Source organism: Lolium rigidum, chromosome 1 (genome assembly GCF_022539505.1).
Source record: "Lolium rigidum isolate FL_2022 chromosome 1, APGP_CSIRO_Lrig_0.1, whole genome shotgun sequence".
NCBI classification, from domain to species: domain Eukaryota; kingdom Viridiplantae; phylum Streptophyta; class Magnoliopsida; order Poales; family Poaceae; genus Lolium; species Lolium rigidum.
The window spans coordinates 124,399,093-124,423,625 of NC_061508.1; the positions used below are offsets into that span (position 1 = coordinate 124,399,093).

Genomic DNA, 24,533 nt, shown 5'->3' on the forward strand with positions numbered 1-24,533 from the left:
GATTCTGCCTTTTATTTCGCATTGCCTCTTTCGCTATGTTGGATGAATTTCTTTGATCCATTAATGTCCAGTAGCATTATGCAATGTCCAGAAGTGTTAAGAATGATTGTGTCACCTCTGAATATGTCAATTTATATTGTGCACTAACCCTCTAATGAGTTGTTTCGAGTTTGGTGTGGAGGAAGTTTTCAAGGATCAAGAGAGGAGGATGATATACTATGATCAAGGAGAGTGAAAGCTCTAAGCTTGGGGATGCCCCGGTGGTTCATCCCTGCATATATCAAGAAGACTCAAGCTGTTTAAGCTTGGGGATGCCCAAGGCATCCCCTTCTTCATCGACAACATTATCAGAGTTCCTCCCCGAAACTATATTTTTATTCGGCCACATCTTATGTACTTTACTTGGAGCGTCTCGTGTTGCTTTTGTTTTTGTTTTTGTTTGAATAAATTGGATTACATCATGCTTGTGTGGGAGAGAGACACACTCCGCTGGTTCATATGAACACATGTGTTCTTAGCTCATAATATTCATGGCGAAGTTTCCTCTTCGTTAAATTGTTATATGGTTGGAATTGGAAAATGATACATGTAGTAATTGCTATAAATGTCTTGGGTAATGTGATACTTGGCAATTGTTGTGCTCATGTTTAAGCTCTTGCATCATATGCTTTGCACCCATTAATGAAGAAATACATAGAGCATGCTAAAATTTGGTTTGCATAATTGGTCTCTCTAAGGTCTAGATAATTTCTAGTAAGGTGTTTGAACAACAAGGAAGACGATGTATAGTCTTATAATACTTGTGATATGTCTTTTATGTGAGTTTTGCTATACTAGTTCATCCTTGTGTTTGCCTCAAACAACCTTGCTAGCCTAAACCTTGTATCGAGAGGGAATACTTCTCATGCATCCAAATACTTGAGCCAACACTATGCCATTTGTGTCCACCATACCTACCTACTACATGGTATTCCTCCGCCATTCCAAAGTAAATTGCTTGAGTGCTACCTTTAAACAATTCAAAATTTATTACCTCTTATTTGTGTCAATGTTTTATAGCTCATGAGGAAGTATGTGGTGTTTATCTTTCAATCTTGTTGGGCAACTTTCACCAATGGACTAGTGGCTTCATCCGCTTATCCAATAATTTTGCAAAAAGAGTCGGCAATGGGATTCCCAGTCCCAAATTAATTAACAAAAATAGACACTCCTCCATGGTATGTGATTGTTGGACGGCACCCGAAGGATTCGGTTAGCCATGGCTTGTGTAAGCAAAGGTTGGGAGGAGTGTCATCATAATAAAACTAAAATAAAAGGGCACTCCTTCATGGTATGAGATTGTTGGCGAGCACCCGAGGATTCGGTTAGCCATGGTTTGTGAAAGAAAGGTTGGAAGGAGTGCCATCCAAAAATAAAATAAAATGGGAGCCGCTCTTTGAAGGTTTGTCCGGCAAGGGGGTTAGAGTACCCGCTACCATTCGTTGACAACAACATACACCTCTCAAAACTTTATTTTTATGCTCTCTTTATGTTTTCAAAATCAAAGCTCTAGCACAAATATAGCAATCGATGCTTTCCTCTTTGAAGGACCATTCTTTTACTTTTATTGTTGAGTCAGTTCACCTACTTCTCTCCACCTCAAGAAGCAAACACTTGTGTGAACTGTGCATTGATTCTTACATATTTGCATATTGCATTTGTTATATTGCTTTGCATTGACAATTATCCATGAGATATACATGTTACAAGTTGAAAGCAACCGCTGAAACTTAATCTTCTTTTGTGTTGCTTCAATACCTTTACTTTGAATTATTGCTTTATGAGTTAACTCTTATGCAAGACTTATTGATGCTTGTCTTGAAGTGCTATTCATGAAAAGTCTTTGCTTTATGATTCAGCTTGTTTACTCATGTCATTACCATTGTTTTGATCGCTGCATTCACTACATATGCTTTACAAATAGTATGATCAAGATTATGATGGCATGTCACTCCGTAAATTATCTTTGTTATCGCTTTTACCTCGCTCGGGACGAGCGTAACTAAGCTTGGGGATGCCGATACGTCTCCAACGTATCGATAATTTCTTGTGTTCCATGCCACATTATTGATGTTATCTACATGTTTTATGCACACTTTATGTCATATTCATGCATTTTCCGGAACTAACCTATTAACAAGATGCCGAAGTGCCGCTGTCGTTTTCTGCTGTTTTGGTTTCGTAAATCCTAGTAACGAAATATTCTCGAATCGGACGAAATCAACGCCCGAGTTCCTATTTTTCCCTGAACCATCCGAACACACGAGAAGGGCCGCAGAAGGGGAGAGGGCCACCGCACCACACCCCGGCGCTGCCAGGGGGGCGCGCCCCCTATGGTCCGGGGCAGCCCGTGCCCCCTACGACTCCGACTCTTCGCCTATTTAAGTCGTCGTGACCTAAAACCTCGACACCAATTTGACGAAACTCCGTAAAAGTTACCGTGGCGCCGCCGCCATCGCGAAACTCCAATTCGGGGGACGAACTCCGTTCCGCACCCCGCCGGGCGGGAAGTGCCCCCGAAGGCTTCTCCATCGACACCGCTGCCATCTCCATCGACACCGCTGCCATCTCCACCGCCATCTTCATCACCGCTGCCGCTCCCATGAGGAGGGAGTAGTTCTCCATCGAGGCTCTGGGCCGTACCGGTAGCTATGTGGTTTATCTCTCTTCCATGTACTTCAATACAATGATCTCATGAGCTGCTTTACATGATTGAGATTCATATGAGTTTTGTATCACAATTCATCTATGTGCTACTCTAGTGATGTGTTATTAAAGTAGTTCTATTCCTCCTGCACGTGTGTAATGGTGACAGATGCAGTGCACCGTGTTAGTACTTGGTTTATGCTATGATCATGATCTCTTGTAGATTATGGAGTTAACTATTGCTATGATAATATTGATGTGATCTATTCCTCCTACATATGCATGAAGGTGACAGATGTGCATGCTATGCTAGTACTTGGTTTAGTAGCGTTGATCTATCTTACACTAAAGGTTACTTAAACATGAGCATTATTGTGGAGCTTGTTAACTCCGGCATTGAGGGTTCGTGTAATCCTACGCAATGTGTTCATCATCCAACAAAAGTGTAGAGTATGCATTTATCTATTCTCGTTATGTGATCAATGTTGAGAGTGTCCACTAGTGAAAGTGTAATCCCTAGGCCTTGTTCCTAAATACTGCTGAGTTACTACCGCTTGTTTATCGTTTTATCACGCTACTTACTCGCCGCAATACCACCACCATCAACTACACGCCAAGCACTTTTCTCGGCACCGTTGCTACCGCTCATACTTATTTATACCACCTCGTATTTCACTATCTCTTCGCCGAACTAGTGCACCTATTTGGTGTGTTGGGGACACAAGAGACTTCTTGCTTTGTGGTTGCAGGGTTGCATGAGAGGGATATCTTTGACCTCTTCCTCCCTGAGTTCGATAAACCTTGGGTATCCACTTAAGGGAAACTTGCTGCTGTTCTACAAACCTCTGCACTTGGAGGCCCAACACTGTCTACAGGAAAGGAGGGGGAACGTAGACATCAAAGGGTTTCTAAAACAAAATCTTTCTTTTCCCCTTCTTCCATATCACCGAGTGTAAGAAACATGTGTTGGATTATAGGATTGAGATTAACAAATTTAGTTTCCAACATGCGAACTAAAGCAGCAGAAGCAATTTCATAATTAGGAGCAAGTTCTACCAAGTGTCTATCTTCAAAATCTTCAACGGTACTAACATGATTGAAAAATTCTTCTATATTATTTCTCCCAACTATGGACCCACGTCCTACCGGTATGTCTTTTACGGTAAAATTAAAAGGAAACATGTTGAAATAAGTAAAGCAAATGCAAGTAACTAATTTTTTTTGTGTTTTTGATATAGAAAGCAAGACAGTAAATAAAGTAAAGCTAGCAACTAATTTTATTGTGTTTTGATATAATGCAGCAAACAAAGTAGTAAATAAAATAAAGCAAGACAAAAACAAAGTAAAGAGATTGGGAAGTGGACACTCCCCTTGCAGCGTGTCTTGATCTCCCCGCAACGGCGCCGTAAATTTGCTTGATGCGTGTAGTTGACACGTCCGTTGGGAACCCCAAGAGGAAGGTGTGATGCGCACGGCGGCAAGTTTCCCTCGATAAGGAACCAATGTTTAATCGAACCAGTAGGAGTCAAGAAGCACGTTGAAGGTTGATGGCGGCGGGATGTAGTGCGGCGCAACACCAGAGATTCCGGCGCCAACGTGGAACCTGCACAACACAACCAAAGTACTTTGCCCCAACGAAAGGTTGTCAATCTCACCGGCTTGCTATAACAAAGGATTAACCATATTGTGTGGAAGATAATTGTTTGCAGAAAACAGTAAAACAAGTATTGCAGTAGATTGTATGCGATGTAAAGAATAGGACCGGGGTCCACAGTTCACTAGAGGTGTCTCTCCCATAAGATAAAAGCATGTTGGGTGAACAAATTACAATCGGGCAATTGACAAATAGAGAGGGCATAACAATGCACATACATGACATGATAAATATAGTGAGATTTAATTGGGCATTACGACAAAGTACATAGACCGCTATCCAAGCATGCATCTATGCCTAAAAAGTCCACCTTCAGAGTTATCATCCGAACCCCTTCCGGTATTAAGTTGCAAAACAACGGACAATTGCATTAAGTATGGTGCGTAATGTGATCAATAACTACATCCTTAGACATAGCATCAATGTTTTATCCCTAGTGGCAACAACACATCCACAACCTTAGAACTTTCCGTCACCGTCCCGCATTTAATGGAGGCATGAACCCACTATCGAGCATAAATACTCCCTCTTGGAGTTAAGAGCAAAAACTTGGCCGAGCCTCTACTAATAACGGAGAGCATGCAAGATCATAAACAACACATAGGTAATAACTTGATAATTAACATAACATAGTATTCTCTATCCATCGGATCCCGACAAACACAACATATAGTATTACAGTATAGATGATCTTGATCATGTTAGGCAGCTCACAAGATCCAACAATGAAGCACAATGAGGAGAAGACAACCATCTAGCCACCATTATGGACCCATAGTCCAGGGGTGAACTACTCACTCATCACTCCGGAGGCGACCATGGCGGTGAAGAGTCCTCCGGGAGATGAATCCCCTCTCCGGCAGGGTGCCGGAGGAGATCTCCGTAATCCCCCGAGATGGGATTGGCGGCGGCGGCGTCTCGGAAGGTTTTCCGTATCGTGGCTCTCGGCACCGGGGGTTTCGCGACGGAGGCTATTTGTAGGCGGAAGGGCAGGTAAAGAGGCGGCACGAGGGGCCCACACCATAGGTCGGCGCGGCCGTGGCCCGGGCCGCGCCGCCCGGTGTTTCGCCACCTCGTGGCCCCACTTCGACTCTCCTTCGGTCTTCCGGAAGCTTCGTGGCAAAATAGGACCCCGGGCGTTGATTTCGTCCAATTCCGAGAATATTTCTTTACTAGGATTTCTGAAACCAAAAACAAGCAGTAAAACAAAGAATCGGCTCTTCGGCATCTCGTTAATAGGTTAGTTCCAGAAAATGCACGAATATGACATAAAGTGTGCATAAAACATGTAGATATCATCAATAATGTAGCATGGAACATAAGAAATTATCGATACGTCGGAGACGTATCATTTTTCTGCAAGCAAACATCATTTTTCACACCATACGTTTAATCCTTTGTTTTCAGCAAGCCGGTGAGATTGACAACCTCACTGTTAAGTTGGGGCAAAGTAGTTTGATTGTGTTGTGCAGGTTCCACGTTGGCACCGGAATCCTTGGTGTTGCGCCGCACTACACTCCTTCACCAACAACCTTCACGTGATCTTCATCTCCTACTGGTTCGATAACCTTGGTTTCTTACTGAGGGAAAACTCGCTGTTGTACTCATCATACCTTCCTCTTGGGGTTCCCAACGGACGTGTGCTTTACCGTCACAAGCAGCTACTTTTCTGGCGCCGTTGCCGGGGAGATCAAGATACGCTGCAAGGGGAGTCTCTTACACCCAATCTCTTTACTTTGTTTATTGTCTTTCTTTATTTTATTTTCTGTCTTGTTTGCTTTCTTTATATCAAAAACACAAAAAATTTAGTTACTCGCATTTACTTTATTTATCGGTTTACCCTTGTTTATTTCATCATGCTTCTCCCTAAGTTCACTTTGAAAGATATATCGGTAGGGAGTGGGTCTATCATTGGAAGAGATGATATAGAAGAATTTTTCAATCATGTTAGTAAGGTTAAAGATTTTGAAGATAGATCCTTGGTGGAACTTGCTCCTAATTATGAAATTGCTACTGCCTCTTTAGTACACATGTTGGAAGCTAGATTTGTTAATCTTAATCCTATAATGCAACATATGTTTCTTACACTCCGTGATATGGAAGAAGGAGAGAAGAAAGATTTTGTTTTAGAAACCCTTCTTAAAGAATTTGGTGATGTAGCTAGTGAAGCTAGGAAAGACTTTATTCAACATAAGATGATTGGCTTTTATATCAATGTTGCAAATACCCTTGAAAGGATGGAAAAAGATAGGCTAAAGTACACTAATGAAGCCAATTGTGAGGGGGAGACTAAAGTACCAATACCTTATAAGCTCATAGGAATGCATGAGGCACTAGAAAAGAATTTTGATTGGATTGTTCCTGAAAATTTATTTGAGGAGGACCCAACTCCTCTGTTGATGCTTCTTCTCTTCATGTTACTTGATTTTCACTTTCTGCACCTAGCTGAAAGGCGTTAAAGAAAAGCGCTTATGGGAGATAACCCATTTTTTATTTCTGCAATTTTTGTTTTATATTTGAGTCAAGGTGCTTGTTACTACTGTAGAAATACCTTTGTATCTTTATTTTCTTGCATTGTTGTGCCAAGTAAAGTCTTTGATAAAAAGTTGATACTAGATTTGGATTTCTGCGCAGAAACAGATTTTTAGCTGTCACGAATTTGAGCTTTTCTCTCTGTAGAAAAATCTAAAAATTCTGAAAAAATTCATGAGTAATCCTCAGATATGTACGCAACTTTCATTCAACTGGAGCTTTTCCATCTGAGCATGTTAAGTGCCTCGACAAAATTCGTCTTTACAGACTGTTCTGTTTTTGACAGATTCTGCCTTTTATTTCGCATTGCCTCTTTTACTGTGTTTGAGTGGATTTCTTTGGTCCATTAAATTTCAGTAGCCTTGGGTAATGTACAGAAGTATTGGGAATGATTGTGTCCTTGCTGAACATGTGAATTTTTGATTATGCACTAACCCTCTAATGAGATTGCTTTGAGTTTGGTGCGAACGAAGTTTTCAAGGATCAATAGAGGAGGATGATATAATATGATCAAGAAGAGTGAAAAGTCTAAGCTTGGGGATGCCCCCGTGGTTCATCCCTGCATATTTCAAGAAGACTCAAGCGTCTAAGCTTGGGGATGCCCAAGGCATCCCCTTCTTCATCAAACTTATCAGGTCACCTCTAGTGAAACTATATTTTAATTCCGTCACATCTTATGTGCTTTACTTGGAGCATCCGTGTGCTTTTATTTTCGTTTTGTTATTTTAGTTTTCTGAATAAATCGGATCCTAACATTCTTGTGTGGTATAGAGACACACTCCGCTTTTTCATTTGAACACTTGTGTTCTTCGTTTTATTTTTCATGTTTGTGGCGAAAGCTGAAAGCCGCAGCACTTATTATTATTTGGTTGGAAACAGAAAATGCTTCATGTGGTAACTGATATATTGTCTTGAATAATTTGATACTTGGCAATTGTTTTGAGCTCTCAAGTAGATCATGTTTAAGCTCTTGCATCATGTAGTTTAAACCTATTAGTGGAGAACTACCGTAGAGCTTGTTGAAATTTGGTTTGCATGATTGGTCTCTCTAAGGACTAGTTATTTTCTGGTAAAAGTATTTGAGCAACAAGGAAGACAGTGTAGAGTCTTATAATGCTTGCAATATGTTCTTATGTAAGTTTTGCTGTACCGGTTTATACTTGTGTTCGCTTCAAACAACCTTGCTAGCCAAAGCCTTGTACTGAGAGGGAATGCTTCTCGTGCATCCAAAACCTTGAGCCAAAACCTATGCCATTTGTGTCCACCAGAACTACCTACTATGTGGTATTTTTCTCGCCATTCCAAGTAAATACTTCATGTGCTACCTTTAAACAATTCAAAACTTTATTACTCCTTATTTGTGTCAATGTTTTGTAGCTCATGAGGAAGTATGTGGTGTTTTATCTTTCAATCTTGTTGGGCAGGCTTTCACCAATGGACTAGTGGCATATACATCCGCTTATCCAATAATTTTGCAAAAAGAGCTGGCAACAGGGTGCCCAGCCCCAATTAATTAACTTTCATTAATAATTCTCTTCACATGTTTTGCCCTGATTTATCGAGTAAGCAACTTAATTTTGCAATAGACACTCCTCCATGGTATGTGAAATGTTGGAAGGCACCCGAGGATTCGGTTAGCCATGGCTTGTGAAAGCAAAAGGTTGGGAGGAGTGTCATCTATAAATAAAACTAAAATACATGTGTAAACAAAAGAGAAGAGGAATGATCTACCTTGCTGGTAGAGATAACATCCTTCATGGGAGCCGCTCTTTGAAAGTCTGTTTGACAAGGGGCTTAGAGTGCCCACTACCATTCGTTGACAACAACAAACACCTCTCAAAACTTTATTTTTTATGCTCTCTATATGATTTCAAAACTTGAAAAGCTCTAGCACATGATTTAATCCCTGCTTCCCTCTGCGAAGGGCCTTTTTTTTACTTTATGTTGAGTCAGTTTACCTACTTCTTTCTATCTTAGAAGCAAACTCTTCTGTCAACTGTGTGCATTGATTCTTACATGCTTGCTTATTGCACTTATTGTATTACTTTGTGTTGACAATTATCCATGAGATATGCATATTGAAAGTTGAAAGCAATTGCTGAAACTTAAATCTTCCTTTGTGTTGCTTCAAAACCTTGTATTAAGAATCTATTGCTTTATGAGTTAACTCTTATGCAAGACTTTTTTATGCTTGTCTTGAAAGTACTATTCATGAAAAGCTTTTGCTATATGATTCAGTTGTTTAGTCATTATCTTTTTGTTAGCAAACTATAGACCATTGCTTTGAGTCACTTCATTCATCTCATATTCTTTACAATAGTATTGACCGAGATTATGTTGGTAGCATGTCACTTCATAAATTATTCTTTTTATCATTTACCTACTCGAGGGCGAGTAGGAACTAAGCTTGGGGATGCTTGATACGTCTCCAACGTATCTATAATTTATTATGTTCCATGCTAGTTTTATGACAATACCTACATGTTTTATTCACACTTTATAATGTTTTTATGCATTTTCTGGGACTAACCTATTAACAAGATGCCACAGTGCCAGTTCTCGTTTTCTGTTGTTTTTTATTTCAGAAAAGTTGTTTTACAAATATTCTCGGAATTGGACGAAACAAAAGCCCACGGCCCTATTTTCTACGGAGTGTTCCAGAAGACCGAAGAGGAGTCGAGGAAGGCCAGCAGGGGGCCCTCCCCATATGGCGGCGCGGGCGGCCCCACTGCCGCGCCGAGACGTGGGGAGGGAGCCCCCTGGCTCCCCCGACGCTGCCCCTTCGCCTATTTATTCCTTCGTCCCCGAAAACCGTAGTACCAAGAGCCAAAATACCAGAACAGTTCCAGAGACTCCGTCACCGTCAACCCTAACTCGGGGGTTCAAATGATCTCCTCCGGCACCCTGCCGGAGAGGGGAATCATCACCGGAGGGCTCTACATCACCATGCCCACCTCCGGACTGATGCGTGAGTAGTTCATCCTTGGACTATGGGTCCATAGCAGTAGCTAGATGGTTGTCTTCTCCTATTGTGCCATCATGTTTAGATCTTGTGAGCTGCCTATCATGATCAAGATCATCTATTTGTAATGCTACATGTTGTGTTTGTTGGGATCCGATGAATATGGAATACTATGTCAAGTTGATTATTGATCTATCATATATGTGTTGTTTATGATCTTGCATGCTCTCTGTTGCTAGTAGAGGCTCTGGCCAAGTTGATACTTGTAACTCCAAGAGAGAGTATTTATGCTAGATAGTGGAGTCATGTCTCCCTTGAATCTGGGGGAGTGACAGCAACCCCTAAGGTTGTGGATGTGCTGTTGCCGCTAGGGATAAAACATCAATGCTTTGTCTAAGGATATTTGTATTGTTTACATTACGCACAGTATTTAATGCAATTGTCTGTTGCTTGCAACTTAATATTGGAAGGGGTGCGGATGCTAACCCGAAGGTGGACTTTTTAGGCATAGATGCATGCTGGATGGCGGTCTATGTTCTTTGTCGTAATGCCCTAAGTAAATCTCATAGTAGTCATCATGATATGTATGTGCATTGTTATGCCCTCTCTATTTGTCAATTGCCCAACCGTAATTTGTTTACCCAACATGTTATTTATCTTATTGGAGAGACACCACTAGTGAACTGTGGACCACGGTCCATTCTTTTACATCTGAAATACAACCTACTGCAATCATTGTTCTCTTTTGTTTTCTGCAAGCAAACATCATTTTCCACACCATATGTTTAATCCTTTGTTTTCAGCAAGCCGGTGAGATTGACAACCTCACTGTTAAGTTGGGGAAAAGTACTTTGATTGTGTTGTGCAGGTTCCACGTTGGCACCGGAATCCCTGGTGTTGCGCCGCACTACACTCCTTCACCAACAACCTTCACGTGATCTTCATGTCCTACTGGTTCGATAACCTTGGTTTCTTACTGAGGGAAAACTCGTTGCTGTACTCATCATACCTTCCTCTTGGGGTTCCCAACGGACGTGGGCTTTACCGTCACAAGCAAGCATATTCATGTTCCTTTTGTTTTTCTGATCAATTTTCATATATAACACATTTTATTTGGAGTTGTATTTTAGAAGATATGAATTATACAAAATATGAGCATTTTCTGGAATTTCTGGAAAAACAGAGAGAAGGGGAATCTAGCCACAGAGGCTGACGCGCGGGACCGGACGCCACGTGGCGCTGCCCAGTCAGACGTAGCGCGGGTTGAGCCACACGGAACTGCAGGGGGGTTTTCAGAAATTGTAGGGATCGCGGGTTAAGGTGAATAAACAGGCAGGGGCCTCTGTGCGAAAACAGACACAGATCTGGATCTGAGGGGATTCTCATCGAGGGGTAGCGAGTCGAAGAGGCTGACGGGTGGGTCCTGGTGTTGACGTGGTTGCCACGCTGGCCAACCTTGCACGCACGCACGGAAGGTGCTCGACTGAAACGCAGCCGGTGATCACCGCGGCATGGCATGGCGCGCACGAGCGTTGCAGGGCGCCCCAGGATGCAGGACTTGGTGCTGGGGTCCGCGTCGACGCGGGGAACAAGAAGGTAGTGGCGCCGTCGAAGGGGAACCACCGAAGGGTTGCCGACGTCGAGGTATCTGCGGCGGAAGGATGACGTCAACGCGGGCAGGTTGAACTAGGGGAGGAGTACTGGGAGGTAGAGGAGGGTACCAGGAACGCGTAGGACGACGCGGCGGAAGCGGAGGAAGTCGGTGGCGGCCGGAGATGGAGAATTTAGCCGCCGGTACTGATGGGGAACGAGGTCGTCGGCGGCGATTTAGGGCGCCTTAAGTCAATTCCTTCGACGGGGTTGGTCCTGGAGACGAGGCACATCTCCTGGTGGCGTTGGATTGACGAGGGGACGAATGGATTGGTGGGGCGCCGGCGAGGAGGCGCTCGGTGGTTTTTCTCCTCCGTTTGGCTTGCAGAGAAAGATGAAAGGGGGAGGAGGAGAAAGACTTGGGAGAGGGGAAAGAGAGGTGCGGTCCAGGATATAAAGCATGAGAAGGGGGCGGCTTCACATGGGGAGGATGGTGCGGTAGGTGGAGGACCACTGCGTTCTCATGTCGCGCGCGTGAAGGGGGAAGACGATAGTGAGGGAGAGGGCGTCTCCCTAGCGAAGCGGTACCAGTGGAGATGGACTGAAAGAGTGAGTTGGGCCGCTTGTGGGGAAGGGAGGAAAACGAGGCTGGGCCAGAGAAGAGAAAGGCCCAGGGGAGAGAGGTGGCCTGCTTAGGGTTTTGATTAAAAGAAAGAGAGGGGAGGGTTTTATTAAAATAAAATATAAGAGAGTGTTGAATAAACCATATGAGAGGGAAAGCACAAATAGTTTTATTTAAAATAATTTTTATATGATAAAATCTTGTGTATGATATTATGCATGATGCATGATGATGCATAAAAGAAAAAGAGCAAACAAATCTATTAGAGGTACTACCCGGGGCCGTTACATTTCTAGTATGCGCGTATAGGTCGCGGAGCCGCTGCGAAGTGGTTTATCGCCCCAGTGTGTGGTAAACCACCTAGCACGCTGGCGCGCATAGCTAGGTCCGCTTCGGAGATTCGGACGGACTTCGATACGGGTTTAACTTAGTTAGGTGGCTTCCTGGATATTGTTGTCGTGAAGGAGAGTGCGAGTAGTGATGCTCCACATTTTTGCCATTGCCTTTGGAGTTGATCGTGCGTGTGGAAACATTTGGACATCCCTGCAGGGTTACAATCTTTTCGAAAAGTCGTGTCCGCGGTAATAGATGACTTGGAGCTGTATGACTCGATCATAGACAACTTACACCTGATGTTTCATTACTAATAACTTGTGTAGTAAGATAGAACAACTTAAATAAAACTGGTTAAAACTTGTCAACCGTATGAGTGCCCTTGCAAGTACTTCCTTTGCGAGGGGGAAACGCATCGGCTGCGTTATGTTTGCAGAGTATAGAATTGTTTACTGCGCTCTCTTATCTATTTCTAGCACCTGTAAGTTGTGAGAGTCTCTATAGGTTTTTACTGCTTGAACGCTACCGCTTAACCCCACCATATTGCCTATAACGTTCTCTTGCGTCCTCTAAGTCCCCTGCGTGCCTCAACTACAAAGGACGACTGGTTGACGAATGCTTATACGTCTTGAAGTCTTGTTAAGTACGTACCCGTATTTATTGCTGCTTTGGGACATAATCGGGCAGGTATGGAGATATGTTCGATGAAGATGAAGCTAACGAGGTTACCCTTCTGTCTTGGCATGGGCAGGGTTATGGACGCCACTTGATTATCTTCAGGACTCTTAGTTCTATTTGTGTTCTTATCCGTACTTAGATGTATTTGGCTTTATGAATGATTTGGATTTTTGCATTGTATCTATTTTGTATTCTTGACTCGTTGGAGTCGTTGTTGTAATATAAGTCTTCTTGTGAGTTCTATCATGACTTGTTGTAATGATTACTACTTGTGATTGATTCCATCCGCATCGCGTGCATGCTTCGGCATGTACGAGGCGCTTGGGGCGCGTTTTGTAGGCTGCATGCTCCTTGCTCGCATCGGACCAATAATTTTCGGCCCGTTTGGATGCCTGGGGCGAGCCGCGTTGTTGCATCGCATGGTTCTCAAAGCACCCCTGGGACAGGCACTGGAGGAATGCCCGGAATGGCAGTTTCTCCGGGGCCAGGCCATGGCGAGACGAAACCTTGACTTCACTGATGCAAACTTTGGCCCCGCGATGCAAAAGCTGAGAACATGTGTTTCTAGGAGCCTCTTTAATCTCTCTCTATAATCCTCTGCATGGCTCAACGAGGAGAGCTCCTCGACGATGGCCATGGACTCCGCGATGACCACGCCACGGAGGAGCTCCGCCTTGTTGCCGCCTCGCCTTGGCTATACGGGAAGAGCTCCTCGACGACGGTCATGGACTCCGTGACGACCACGAGCTCCGCCACGCCACGGAGGAGCTTCGCCATGGACATGGTGTTGGCCACAGAGGAGCTCCACCACGTCCCCTCGCCGGTCTGCGCCCTTGCCGGCCTCGCCCTGGCCATGCACGACCGCGCCCGCCCTGCGCCGCCTGGGCATGCACGGCCGCTCCCATGTCGCGACCGGCCGTTCCCGCACCGCGCCCGGGCCACCCCGGCCGCTGCCGCCCCGTGCCTGGCCGCGCCTGGCAACGCCCGCCTCCCCCTGGCCCGCTCTCCCCCGCGCCTCGCCGCCGCCCCCGCCGCTGGCCGCGCCGCCCGAGCGCCCGCTCGCCGCCGCTGCGCCGAGCCGCTCGCCCCGGCCGCACCGGCCGCGCCGCGCGTGGCTGCGCCCGCGAGGGTCGTGCCCGAGCCGGCCGCCCTCGCCCCTCTGCGCCTGGCCGCGCATGGCCGTGGCTCGCCGCTGCTCGCCGCGCACGGCAGCGGCTCGCCTCGCTCGGCCGCGCTCGCGCCCAGCGCCGGCGCCGCTCGCCCGGCCGCTCTCGCCCCGCACTGGCCGCGCTCACGCCGCGCCGCCTCGCCCTTGCCGCGCCCGCGCCGCGCCGGCCTCGCCGCCGCCCGGCCGGCCTCGCCATCCTCGCGCCGTCTCTGCCGCGCGTTGCCGGGCTCGGCCTCGCCAGCCTCGCCACGCCCTCGGTAGCCGTGTCGCGCGCTCGGCCTCACCCTCGCCGGCCTCGTTGCATGTCCGGTCTCACCTTTGTTGGAGTTGTGGAGTTGATGATAAATTTGGCTAAATTTGACTTTATTAGCTGGTAAGTACATGATTAATAGATACAAAACAATACTATACACACGAATACAAAGTAACCAAACGGTTTGTAAGTTGTATCCGCTCAGATTTGCAGGCTAATACAGAGCAACCAAACGAAATGCATTTGAGTTTCTAACGGTACGATGAAGACTAACAAACAACACACACTTTTTGCATCGAATCTCGTCCGGAACGAGATGGAGATTTCTTCCCACTGATACAGTAGTGCAGGAATTGAATGCAGTCTACCAAACGCGCCCTTGTGAGCTGCCATGGATTTAGGTATAGAGCCAGCACCAACGACAACATATTCAAATCAAAACGCGATTGGCCAATTAAATACCAAAGGAAACCCCCCTCTTCCCATCCCGGTCCTTCCATCCCAAACGGACGACCCAATAATCCGACATGGCCGCCGCCGCCCGCACCGGCCTCCCACCGGCGGAGGATGATCCGCTCGAGGGGGGCGAATCGGAGGAAGAGGAGGAGGTGGAGAGCGGCGAAGAGGGAACCGATGATGGGTCGGAGCCTGCAAGCCTCGCCGACCTCTATGAATCCGACGCGGGCTCCGACGATGACGAGGACCCCTCGTTCGACCCCGCCGCCGACGGGGGCCCGGAGGCGGAGGCCGCGCTGTGGTCCGGGATGGCCCGTCTGTCCATCTCCGCGCGCAAGGGCAGGTTAGTACTCACTAGCAGAACCCTGTTCCCTTCTCTTCTCTAATAACTGGGCAATTCCTTATGTACAGTAGTTTCTTCCATGTTTGTTTGCTCGGGCCGTGAAGATTATTTTTCTGCAGTGACATTGTACATCTCTTGGTGATTATAATCCTGTATGAATTTCGCAAATTTCAGAAAAGGATCTGTGGCGCCGAAGATGGGAAAGGAGGACAATGATCTTTTGGCGATGGTGGACAAACTGATGCGCGGTGAGCTCCAGAATCTTATCTCCTGCCACATCATATGCCCTTACAAGTTAAATTGAACGGCCATGTAAATAAATTTGAAAAGACATGAGCTTGTAAGAAAATTAAGAAACACATTACATTGAGACAACACAAATATGGACATGATGAACTTCACTGTTCAATTTTGATTACCCATGGACAAACTTACAAAAACTACTCTATAGAACAGCTATCAGCCTACATTTTCCTGGATTGTTCACAAGTGTAAATTTTTTCGTTTTTGGTAGTCCTCATACAGTGGATGATATGGGTGCTATTGCGAAATGCAGATGGTCAGTTAAAGAAATTAAAAGTTTATGAATGCAAAGCATACTTGAGGATGCACAAGTTGAGATTGTCAGGCAAGAAAGAAGACCTTCTAAATCGTATCAGAGAGCATATTGAGTATGAATTACATCTCTTATGATCTCGTAGAACACTTTCTTTATTGGCATTTCATAAAATAAGTGGGCTATTGCCTTTTTGTTTTAATATTTCCTATGCCCACTGACATACTTACACTTTCTTGTGATTCACAAACATTTAGGGTCAAAATTTTGGGTGAGCTGAAGTATCCGGCATCAAGCTTTGTTCTGAACTGTAAAGGTGAAAAGATTATTTCTAACTTAGCACAAAATATGCTGCGTTGATGATATTTAATTTCAACACATGAGTTTGCTTATTTTAGTAAATGAGTAGTCGTGCTAACTTGGAAGGAGCCTCATAGATATAGAAGAGATGATATGCTGTTACATGACCCATTTGCAAGTACTACTTTGGAATTAAAATCAATTGCAGTCTTAACAGATTTTTTTCCCTGGCTGTGCAATTTAAGTGCTACTTTGACACTCTCATGTATCATTTTTGAATTCTAGGTGATGCATGCAAAGGTGATGTCGTGGTGTTTGAGCAAAATATTTACAGAAGGTAATACAGATCAAGTAGATGTTTTGAATTTGTTCTAGCGATGGGCTTGATGTTTGAGTATTGCTGTAGAAAAAAAGGAGATCCTCGTGGAGTCAAAAGTCGCCTATGTGGTCAGAGGACAAACGCAGGTCGAATCATCAAAGAAAGCTATGGCACTGCGAAGCAACAGCATACATTCACTGTGAGTTCCTACCTGGAGTTACAATATTGTAAGGCAGTCATCTTCCTATACTGTTTTAACCATCAAATAAATCTGAATTTAGGTTGAAATTTTATGGAGTAAAGGATACAAACCATGGCCTCCCCTTCATCCTCTCCTCATAAAGGGAAGAAATCTTTACAAGGATAAGACTATGAGACAGGTTTGTTCTCTAATAAGTTTCATTTTCAGTGGGAAAGAGAACCTTACAATTGAACTGGTACCTTACAATTTTCTATCTTCATAGCCATGGCCTGATGAACAGGAAAGAAGCAGAGTCCTACAAGAAAAACATGCAAGAGGGTTCCTTGCACGTAAGTCAAGGGAGGTCAGGATTCATGAGAAAGAGATTGGCAAGATGAGGAGATTTAATAGGTACGCTTCTAATACTGTGACATGGATATGATATTGATAATCATAATGTGTAACTATTTGGTGTTCTGGGAAAATAATGCAACTGTGTGTGTGATTTGTTTGCATCTTGGTTAGTAGCAGTGTATGAAGTGCCTGTAATAAGCATATCATCCAATGAAGGGCTGAAAATGTAGAGTATTTGATATTTTTGAACTAGGTTTGTGCTGAGTTCAGATCATCTTATCCTGAGTTTGGTGATTATAGCAAGTCAAATCCTGTTTTACAGAAATCATTTGAACAGTCGATTCAGCTTCCGTTTCGAAACAAGGAAGTAGACAAATAACACAGTTTTGAGTAAGGTAAATCCGTGGAGGACATATGACTGATCTGGAAGTCAAACTTGTATGATTTTTCGAGGTCTCAGCTATCAACCATAACCTTTTCTTATATGAAGTTAACTAGAACGCTAAAATATTCTAACACAATACTGAAAGATGAGAAAACGTTTCTTGGACAATTACATACGTAAATGTTTGAGTCTTTATGTGCTTGTAGTTTTTCTTGCGGAAAAGATCATTTTTACACCGTGACAAGCATATAAAGTGCTCGGACATTTACATGTGTAGGTTTTTTTTTTGGAAAACTTTCTCATACAAAAAAAAATCAGCGGCGCAAGTTCTCCTGGGCATACCTTCGAAATCCTGCTGCCTTGCATACAAAAGACTCCAAACTGAAAGAGCAGTGACCCTTTAACCTAATAGAACATGAATTCAATCTTTATAGTATTAACTCTCTCGTCAATAGGAATTACCACTCAAACCGGAGTCTTTCCTCTGCTTTGAGCCTAAGCACGTTTGGCTTCCTCCTGTACCGTCTCATCTCATGGATTTGACAGCAGCTGTAGCGAGCACCCACCAGGTTGCTTATGTGTCTGCCACACATAGCATTATGTTCCATTTTCAAATGATATTTTGGTGCATAGGATTAAGGAAAACCAGAGCAGTCACCAGATGCTTATGTATCTGGCTACTCGTAGCATCAGTGATTTAATTTTGTGATTTTCAAATGATGTTTTGGTGAACAGGACTAACGATAACACAAGCAAAGGGAAAGAGAACATGAATCGAATATCATCTCAAAAAGTTCTTCCACAACAAAAGGTTATTTCCATGAATATCGTTGATCAAAGGTATTTCAAAATCCTATCTTTCGATCCTATATTACATTAAGAATTCAATCTTGCTTTATAGTATGCTTACATTCAGCTAAGAATATAATCTCTTACAATCAGATGCTGGGAATTCTTGGGCATATAATTTTTTTTTTGCTTTATTGTTCCTAATGTATGGTTTTAACCTAAGGTTCGATGAAAGAATGACTCCTTCCCTCCAGCATGGTCAACCTGGGAACGCAAGTCAGCAGCATCAGATTTCTTCAAAGCAAAATCCTGCAAATAATTTGCTCCATCAGCAACAACCCTATCACCAGCACTGCAATGAAGTGCTTCCACGGGAGGGTGCAACGAGAACTTCTAGGACAGAGTTTAGCACCTATCAGGTTCGCTCCATCCAACATGTCAAACCAGAGAAAACAATTCAGCAGCAAATACTGTCAAGGCCTACCCCTGCACAGCAAAGCTTTAAGCACCCAACACAACACAACAATCATAGGCCTGCTTCTGCACATCATATGTTCAAGCACCTGCAGGACCACAATAATCATCACCAGCACAACAAGGTGCTTCCGCAGGAGGATACAACAAGAACTTTCAGCATACTTGGTCAGGCCCCTTGCCTTAAGCATGGAGGACTAGGGAACGCGATGCCACTGGAGAAAATATTGAAGCCAACTCCCATAGAACAGATCAGAAACCAGCCACAGCCCATCAAACATCAGCATCAAAATGCAGTGCTTCTACAGAAGGGTGCAAAGAAGGAAACTTACAGAGTAGATTCCATCGATAACCGCAATTACCATCGAACAGAATCCGGTAAGGCCCCTTGTATTCAACACATGGGAGCAGTGAATGCCAGGCAGCAGAACATACCATCAAAGCCGACACTTCCACAGCTGACAACAAACCCACCAAGGTCCCCCAAGCATGGAAACACACACCAGCATGGCTACAATGGTCATCAACATGGTCAGGTTGATCACCAATGGCATCATCCTCTCAGGCCTAGCAATAAGAATTTCTGTTCAACAAACCTAGTAGAGGATTACGGTTATCAAGGGCAAATGACTCAAGAGCAGTATCATCCTCAAGTGCGACGTCACCAGAATCATCAGACCCAAAAGATCCATCATCAGAATCGCCACGATAGCCGGAGAATGAACCACAACCAGTATCATCCCCAAGAGAACTATCATCAGAATTACTGGTACTCCCAGCAGTTTCCGCCACTAAAGCCATGTTCCCAGCAGTTTCCACCGCTGAAGCCATGCGCCCAGCAGTTTCCACCGCTGAAGCCGTGCCACTACTATCAACGAGGGTTGTGGTGCCCCTATGAAGAAAACTGCAAGTTCTCCCATGACAATTAAAGAATGTTGAGTGAGGTAGTATACCTTGTGCAGTCAATCTCATCAATAATTTTATAGGCGGACAATCGAGATTTTTTTTTATCAAGTACAATCGAGAATTTAAAGGTGAACACTGTTGTTTACCCCTTTGGTCAGTCAACTTGTGTTGGCAAGTCACAGTAAGACTACACGTTGGTACACCTTTATTTTTTTACTTCTTGCTTTTGATTCATCACGCTCTTGTATCAGATATTTTGGTACCATGTGGTGCCCTACAGTTTTGTGACATCCTACATACCAGATTGATGGATGTTAAATGTGGAGGCTTGGTCCATGAATATGGTTAATAAATGGATTCCGCGACAGAAAAACTCCATGCAAAAATGTACATTTTCCAAACATGTGACAAACAGAGGAAATTATTGACACCATATTTCGCTGTCTTAGGTAAGTTTTGGCTTGTTGTGCTATGGATCATAGAGAGTAGTTTTTTACAGTTTCGACCGGTGCTTCTTAAAAAATCGGAGAACTCGCCGGTTAGGGTTATGTCCATGTGTCATAATGTTTGACCTATTCTAAATAAATATTCTGTTGATCCTATAGAGATGTAGTAACAAATTCGATCAAACCATCAAGGTGAGGTTGCCGAAGAGAGTAACGACCAGATTATGCCAATCACGGCTATCCGTTTTGCATGTCACGCGTGCATGTATTGCTACGTTCAAGTTTGGTCATTAGTTTGATCAATGAAACGTGAGTTAGGTGTCACTAAATTCGTACCATCGGATTCATATTTAGAAAACATAAGTATTATCGCCCTGTTTTCTATGAAATTAGTCCCATGCATTATTGTTCTAAAATTGATAGTCAAAACTAGTGCACGGCAAATAAGGACTCAGAACTTGGAAGGAAGGATTGTAACCAAAAAAAAAATCCCTAATTAGTGCATCTCCACCGGCACTCCCCAAATAGTCGTCGGTAGGGGCGCCGGCACATCATCCTTCATTTGGGGATGTTGTTCCCACACCGACGCCCTGCATACAACAACCCCAATAGAAATTTAAATTTAAAATGACATTTAAAAACGAAATTCATACAAAATTTACTCGAATTTAAACTTAAATAAAATTTAAACTTAGAACCCTTATCTACTGGCGTCGGTTGGGGCGCGCGACGGGCCCGCCTCGTCGTCGTTCTTCCCCTTTGTCTCTGCGGCCATGCCCACCTCTCTGCCCTTGATTCGCGCATCTGGTGGTGGAGCATGGCGGCCAGCGTCGCAGTCCCCTCAGCGACCCCAGTCATCGACGAGACGCCTCGTTCCGAGTGAGCTTTGCTTGCTCGCGGGCGAACGCCACGGTGTTGAAATGTTCTGAGCGTTCAGCTCGATGGGCTTTTGTCGTCCGCGCTATGAGGAGGCGTCCCATCCCCAAAATACTATCGGGGCCGCCGGTGCAGGTGCTCTTAGTTGGTAATTTCAGATCATCCGAGTGATTTTATCCAAGCCACGCAAAAGGTACGTGTATCCTTGGGCTCCCGCAGCTGGTCCTCATTCTAGCTAGTCAAAGACTTAACCGACGGACACATCGACGGATAAGTCATCAGACCAAAAATAAGTCTCCTCACAAAGAGAAACGAAAGTCAGCCCAGGCAGCCCCAAAAATGGTGGTACGGTCAGACGCCTCAACAGCACACGTGCATGCCCCTTTTATTTAGCAAAAAATAATACGCCGCCAGGTGGAACCGCGGCCACAAGAGGTAGTAGTAGAATAGTGTCTGTTTCCTGATTGGGCTCCGAGATGAGTGGCGGCCAACAAATCCCCACAGCTGGAACCGCGGCTGACACTGACGCAGACGCTCACGCCTGTGCTGATCCGCCACTCCACGTCGCCTCGCCGGAGAGCTTACGAATTGACGTGAGTAGAGTATTTCCGCTGACGGATGGGGTGATGCCTCCGCCCGCGCCCGACACCTCGCGCCCGCCGCGGAATACCCGTGGAGCGGGGAGTGGCCAGACCGCCAGAGTGAGCTGCTCCGCTCCCGTCCCTCTCCTCGCGGGCGGGTATCCTCCGTTTCAAGGAATAATGCGTTCTCGTTTTACGAGTTTTTTGTTTAATCAAAAATTACTTTAAATATATAAAAATTAATTGTATGAAATTATTATCATTAGAAAGTGTTTTTCAATACGAATCCAATATTATTAATTACATATAATATAATTAAGATTTTGTTGCTCAATTTTTATGATCAAAGTTTGTCTTGAAATACGCGAAACGGAGGTAGTATAACTTTGCTAGTAATCTAGATTATTTTAATCCTTCCTGATCTACAAAACATAGGCCGGTTTAAAATATGATAAACACAACAAAATACGTATTGCTATTACGAATCAATTTTCATGAACGGTTTTTGGTTACGTGGAGTATTTGAATGGCAAGTTCGTATTCTATTTGAACCATTTTTGGCTAAATTTAGTCAAATAATTTGCAACCATTCACGCGTTTCAAAATTCCTTCGAGGAGTAGCTTCATCTCAATGTCGCGCACGACTTTTGTGCTCGTAGTTTTTCATTTTGGCATTCATATACGAGTACATCTACGCCTTCCTAGTACATTGTACATAGTTGTAGATCTACTCGTTTACGAATATTGAATCCGAAAACTTTGAACACGAAAGTAGTGCGAAATGATGAGGTGAAGCTACTCCCCGAAGGAATTTTAAAATGGTCGACCGTGTACAAAAAATTAACAAAACTCATTGACAAATGGCTCAGAAAGGAACATGAAACTGAGTCTAAAATACTCAACGAAGCGGCAAACGGATCAAGGGAATGGAATCACAACGTCGAGACGCATCTTTTACGTGTAGACCTTGTCTCGAATCGTGAATAGTTAGAGGTGATTATGATTGAACTAGTTTAGTTAACCACAAGCCTTCTTAACGTGCAGCCAACCAATCAATCTGTCTTTCATTTCTCCAACCGAATCCAAATGAATTTGTTAGCATCCAAACTTAGTGCCAAATCTAGCGGAAGTGCTACCGGGCCAAATTGCATACGACATGACTAAACTCGAAAAAACAATGCGAACAACTGATTAGGCCCTAATGCTTATATTATTTTTAGAAAGTCAAACTATGCCAAATTTAACTAAGTTTTACCAAAAAATCATTATCATGTAAAATACAAATTTAATATCACTAGATAATGAAATATATTCTTATATGGTATCTACAAAATATCATATTTATTGATAGATTCTTGTAAACGTTTGGTTAAAATGTACTTGTATTGACTTTTTTTTTAAAAAAAAACTCTAACCTTTGGGATGGATGTAGTAGTTCTTTGTATTTGGGACATGATTTTTCTCGTCCCGAGCTCACATGCTCATGGTTGAATAATTTTTTTGAAAAATAGCAAACAAAATTAAATAAATCTGAATTTTTGTAAAATAATATCATGCTAAAATTCCAAGAGAAAAGATACATGTAGTGGTCTGTGGAAAAAAAAAGATAAATCCGAGTGTTGTAAACAACAAATCTAAATGCTCCAAACAACATCAAATTTTGTAATTTTTGCATAGAACACCAAACATGCCATCCGCAACGTTGCTTGCCGTCACAACATATTCTCAACTTCGTTGTAAAAAAAAGATTATTTTACTCTGTTTACTATTTTTTGATTCTTTTATTGGTGAAGGAGCATGTGAGCCCAGGTTCAGATGTGTGTTTTCGTCTATGCTTCTAGTTTTATAAGCTTCATAAGGTGAGAAGTCTATACCGATTCCAAGAAAATTTTGTTAGAATTATAGATCTACTTCAGTTTTTGCAGGTATACAACAGTATAATAATTGAAGTATGAAATTATTGAAATTTCTCGCTTTGACCATCCAAACACCATTTAGCATTAAAATCAGTACCAAATATGGGTTCGGAATATCTAGCCATCCAAACCGAACAATTGACATTCAATCTCAATTTCAATATTTTAGGTATTGAACATTCAACCCAATATAATGCCAAGCCTCCCAATACAAATATGCAAACAAAGCCTTTGGAAGATCGCAACACTGTCAAAATTAGAGTAAATTGAAAGTTCTAGTGATATTAAATTTGTATTATACATGATAATGATTTGTATTTTATATTAAATTGACCGATCGCCGGACGTACTAACTTACGGGTGACCGGTCAATTCCGGCGTGTACTATAGCAATGAAAGGGGAGAAATATACGTGCAGAGAAGAGGGAGAGGGAGGAGGAAGAACGTAGACACCATACCGACGCCCCGCCTTCGGCAGCCATCCCCACTGCCAACACGGGCCTAACCGCGGGCCGCCACACCCCGCCCTCCTCAAATTTTGTACTACGTCACTACGTGTGTACGAGTGACCGACCATTGGCCGTTGTCCTCTTTATCCTTCGGTTCCCGCAGCTGGTAACAAGTCAAAGACTTAACCGACGAAAACATCGAGGTATAAGTCAAACCATAAATTACTCACTTGAGAGGAAGGAAAGTCAAACCATGGAGCTCCCAAAAATGGTCGTACGGTCGGTCAGACGACTCACGCCACACGTGGATTTCCCTTTTATAGCAAGAAATACTCTCCAGAAGCCTGGGCGTTTCCTGATTGGGCCCCGAGATGAGTCGCGGCCAACAATTCCCAAGCTGGAACCGCGGCCGCCCGATCGCACCGAGAGCTTGACCTCACTATTTCCTCGCGCACGCGCGCACCCAGCTGCTGCGTCTGCGTGACGTGACGGCCTGACGGACGGGGTGACGGCTCCGCGCCCGCCACCTCGCGCCCGCCGCGGCACATTATTGGTTTATAGAGAATCAAAGTGGATTTACCAATGAGTCGCGAAATGCTATGGTTCTTCCATATTATGTGATTTCTAAATTTATTCAGAAGTAATTCGTCGAGATCGTGCACCCTTTTCTTATTTATCCTAAAATAATAAAAAATATTCTAAAGTGCAGCCGGTTTACAGGTGGA

At 43.8% G+C, this 24,533-nt stretch overlaps 1 protein-coding gene across 1 annotated transcript; it reads left to right on the forward strand.

The window, feature by feature from the left end:
• The first annotated feature begins 14,972 nt into the window (after positions 1-14,972).
• LOC124681743 (zinc finger CCCH domain-containing protein 62-like) lies at positions 14,973-19,893 on the forward strand. The gene is made up of 10 exons (XM_047216574.1): positions 14,973-15,276; positions 15,451-15,524; positions 15,833-15,947; positions 16,090-16,148; positions 16,418-16,469; positions 16,539-16,650; positions 16,733-16,831; positions 16,916-17,043; positions 18,107-18,211; positions 18,384-19,893. The coding sequence occupies exons 1-10, from the start codon at positions 15,005-15,007 to the stop codon at positions 19,561-19,563; spliced, it is 2,196 nt and encodes a 731-aa protein (XP_047072530.1). The 5' UTR covers positions 14,973-15,004; the 3' UTR covers positions 19,564-19,893.
• Positions 19,894-24,533: the final 4,640 nt, after the last annotated feature.

Excerpts from the sequence above, each read along its gene's own strand:
- LOC124681743 (XM_047216574.1), top strand. The coding sequence starts at position 15,005 with ATGGCCGCCGCCGCCCGCACCGGCCTCCCACCGGCGGAGGATGATCCG. Across the intron at positions 15,525-15,832 it reads GGTGGACAAACTGATGCGCG|ATGGTCAGTTAAAGAAATTA; the intron begins GTGAGCTCCAGA and ends TGCGAAATGCAG. Across the intron at positions 17,044-18,106 it reads AAGATGAGGAGATTTAATAG|GACTAACGATAACACAAGCA; the intron begins GTACGCTTCTAA and ends TTTGGTGAACAG.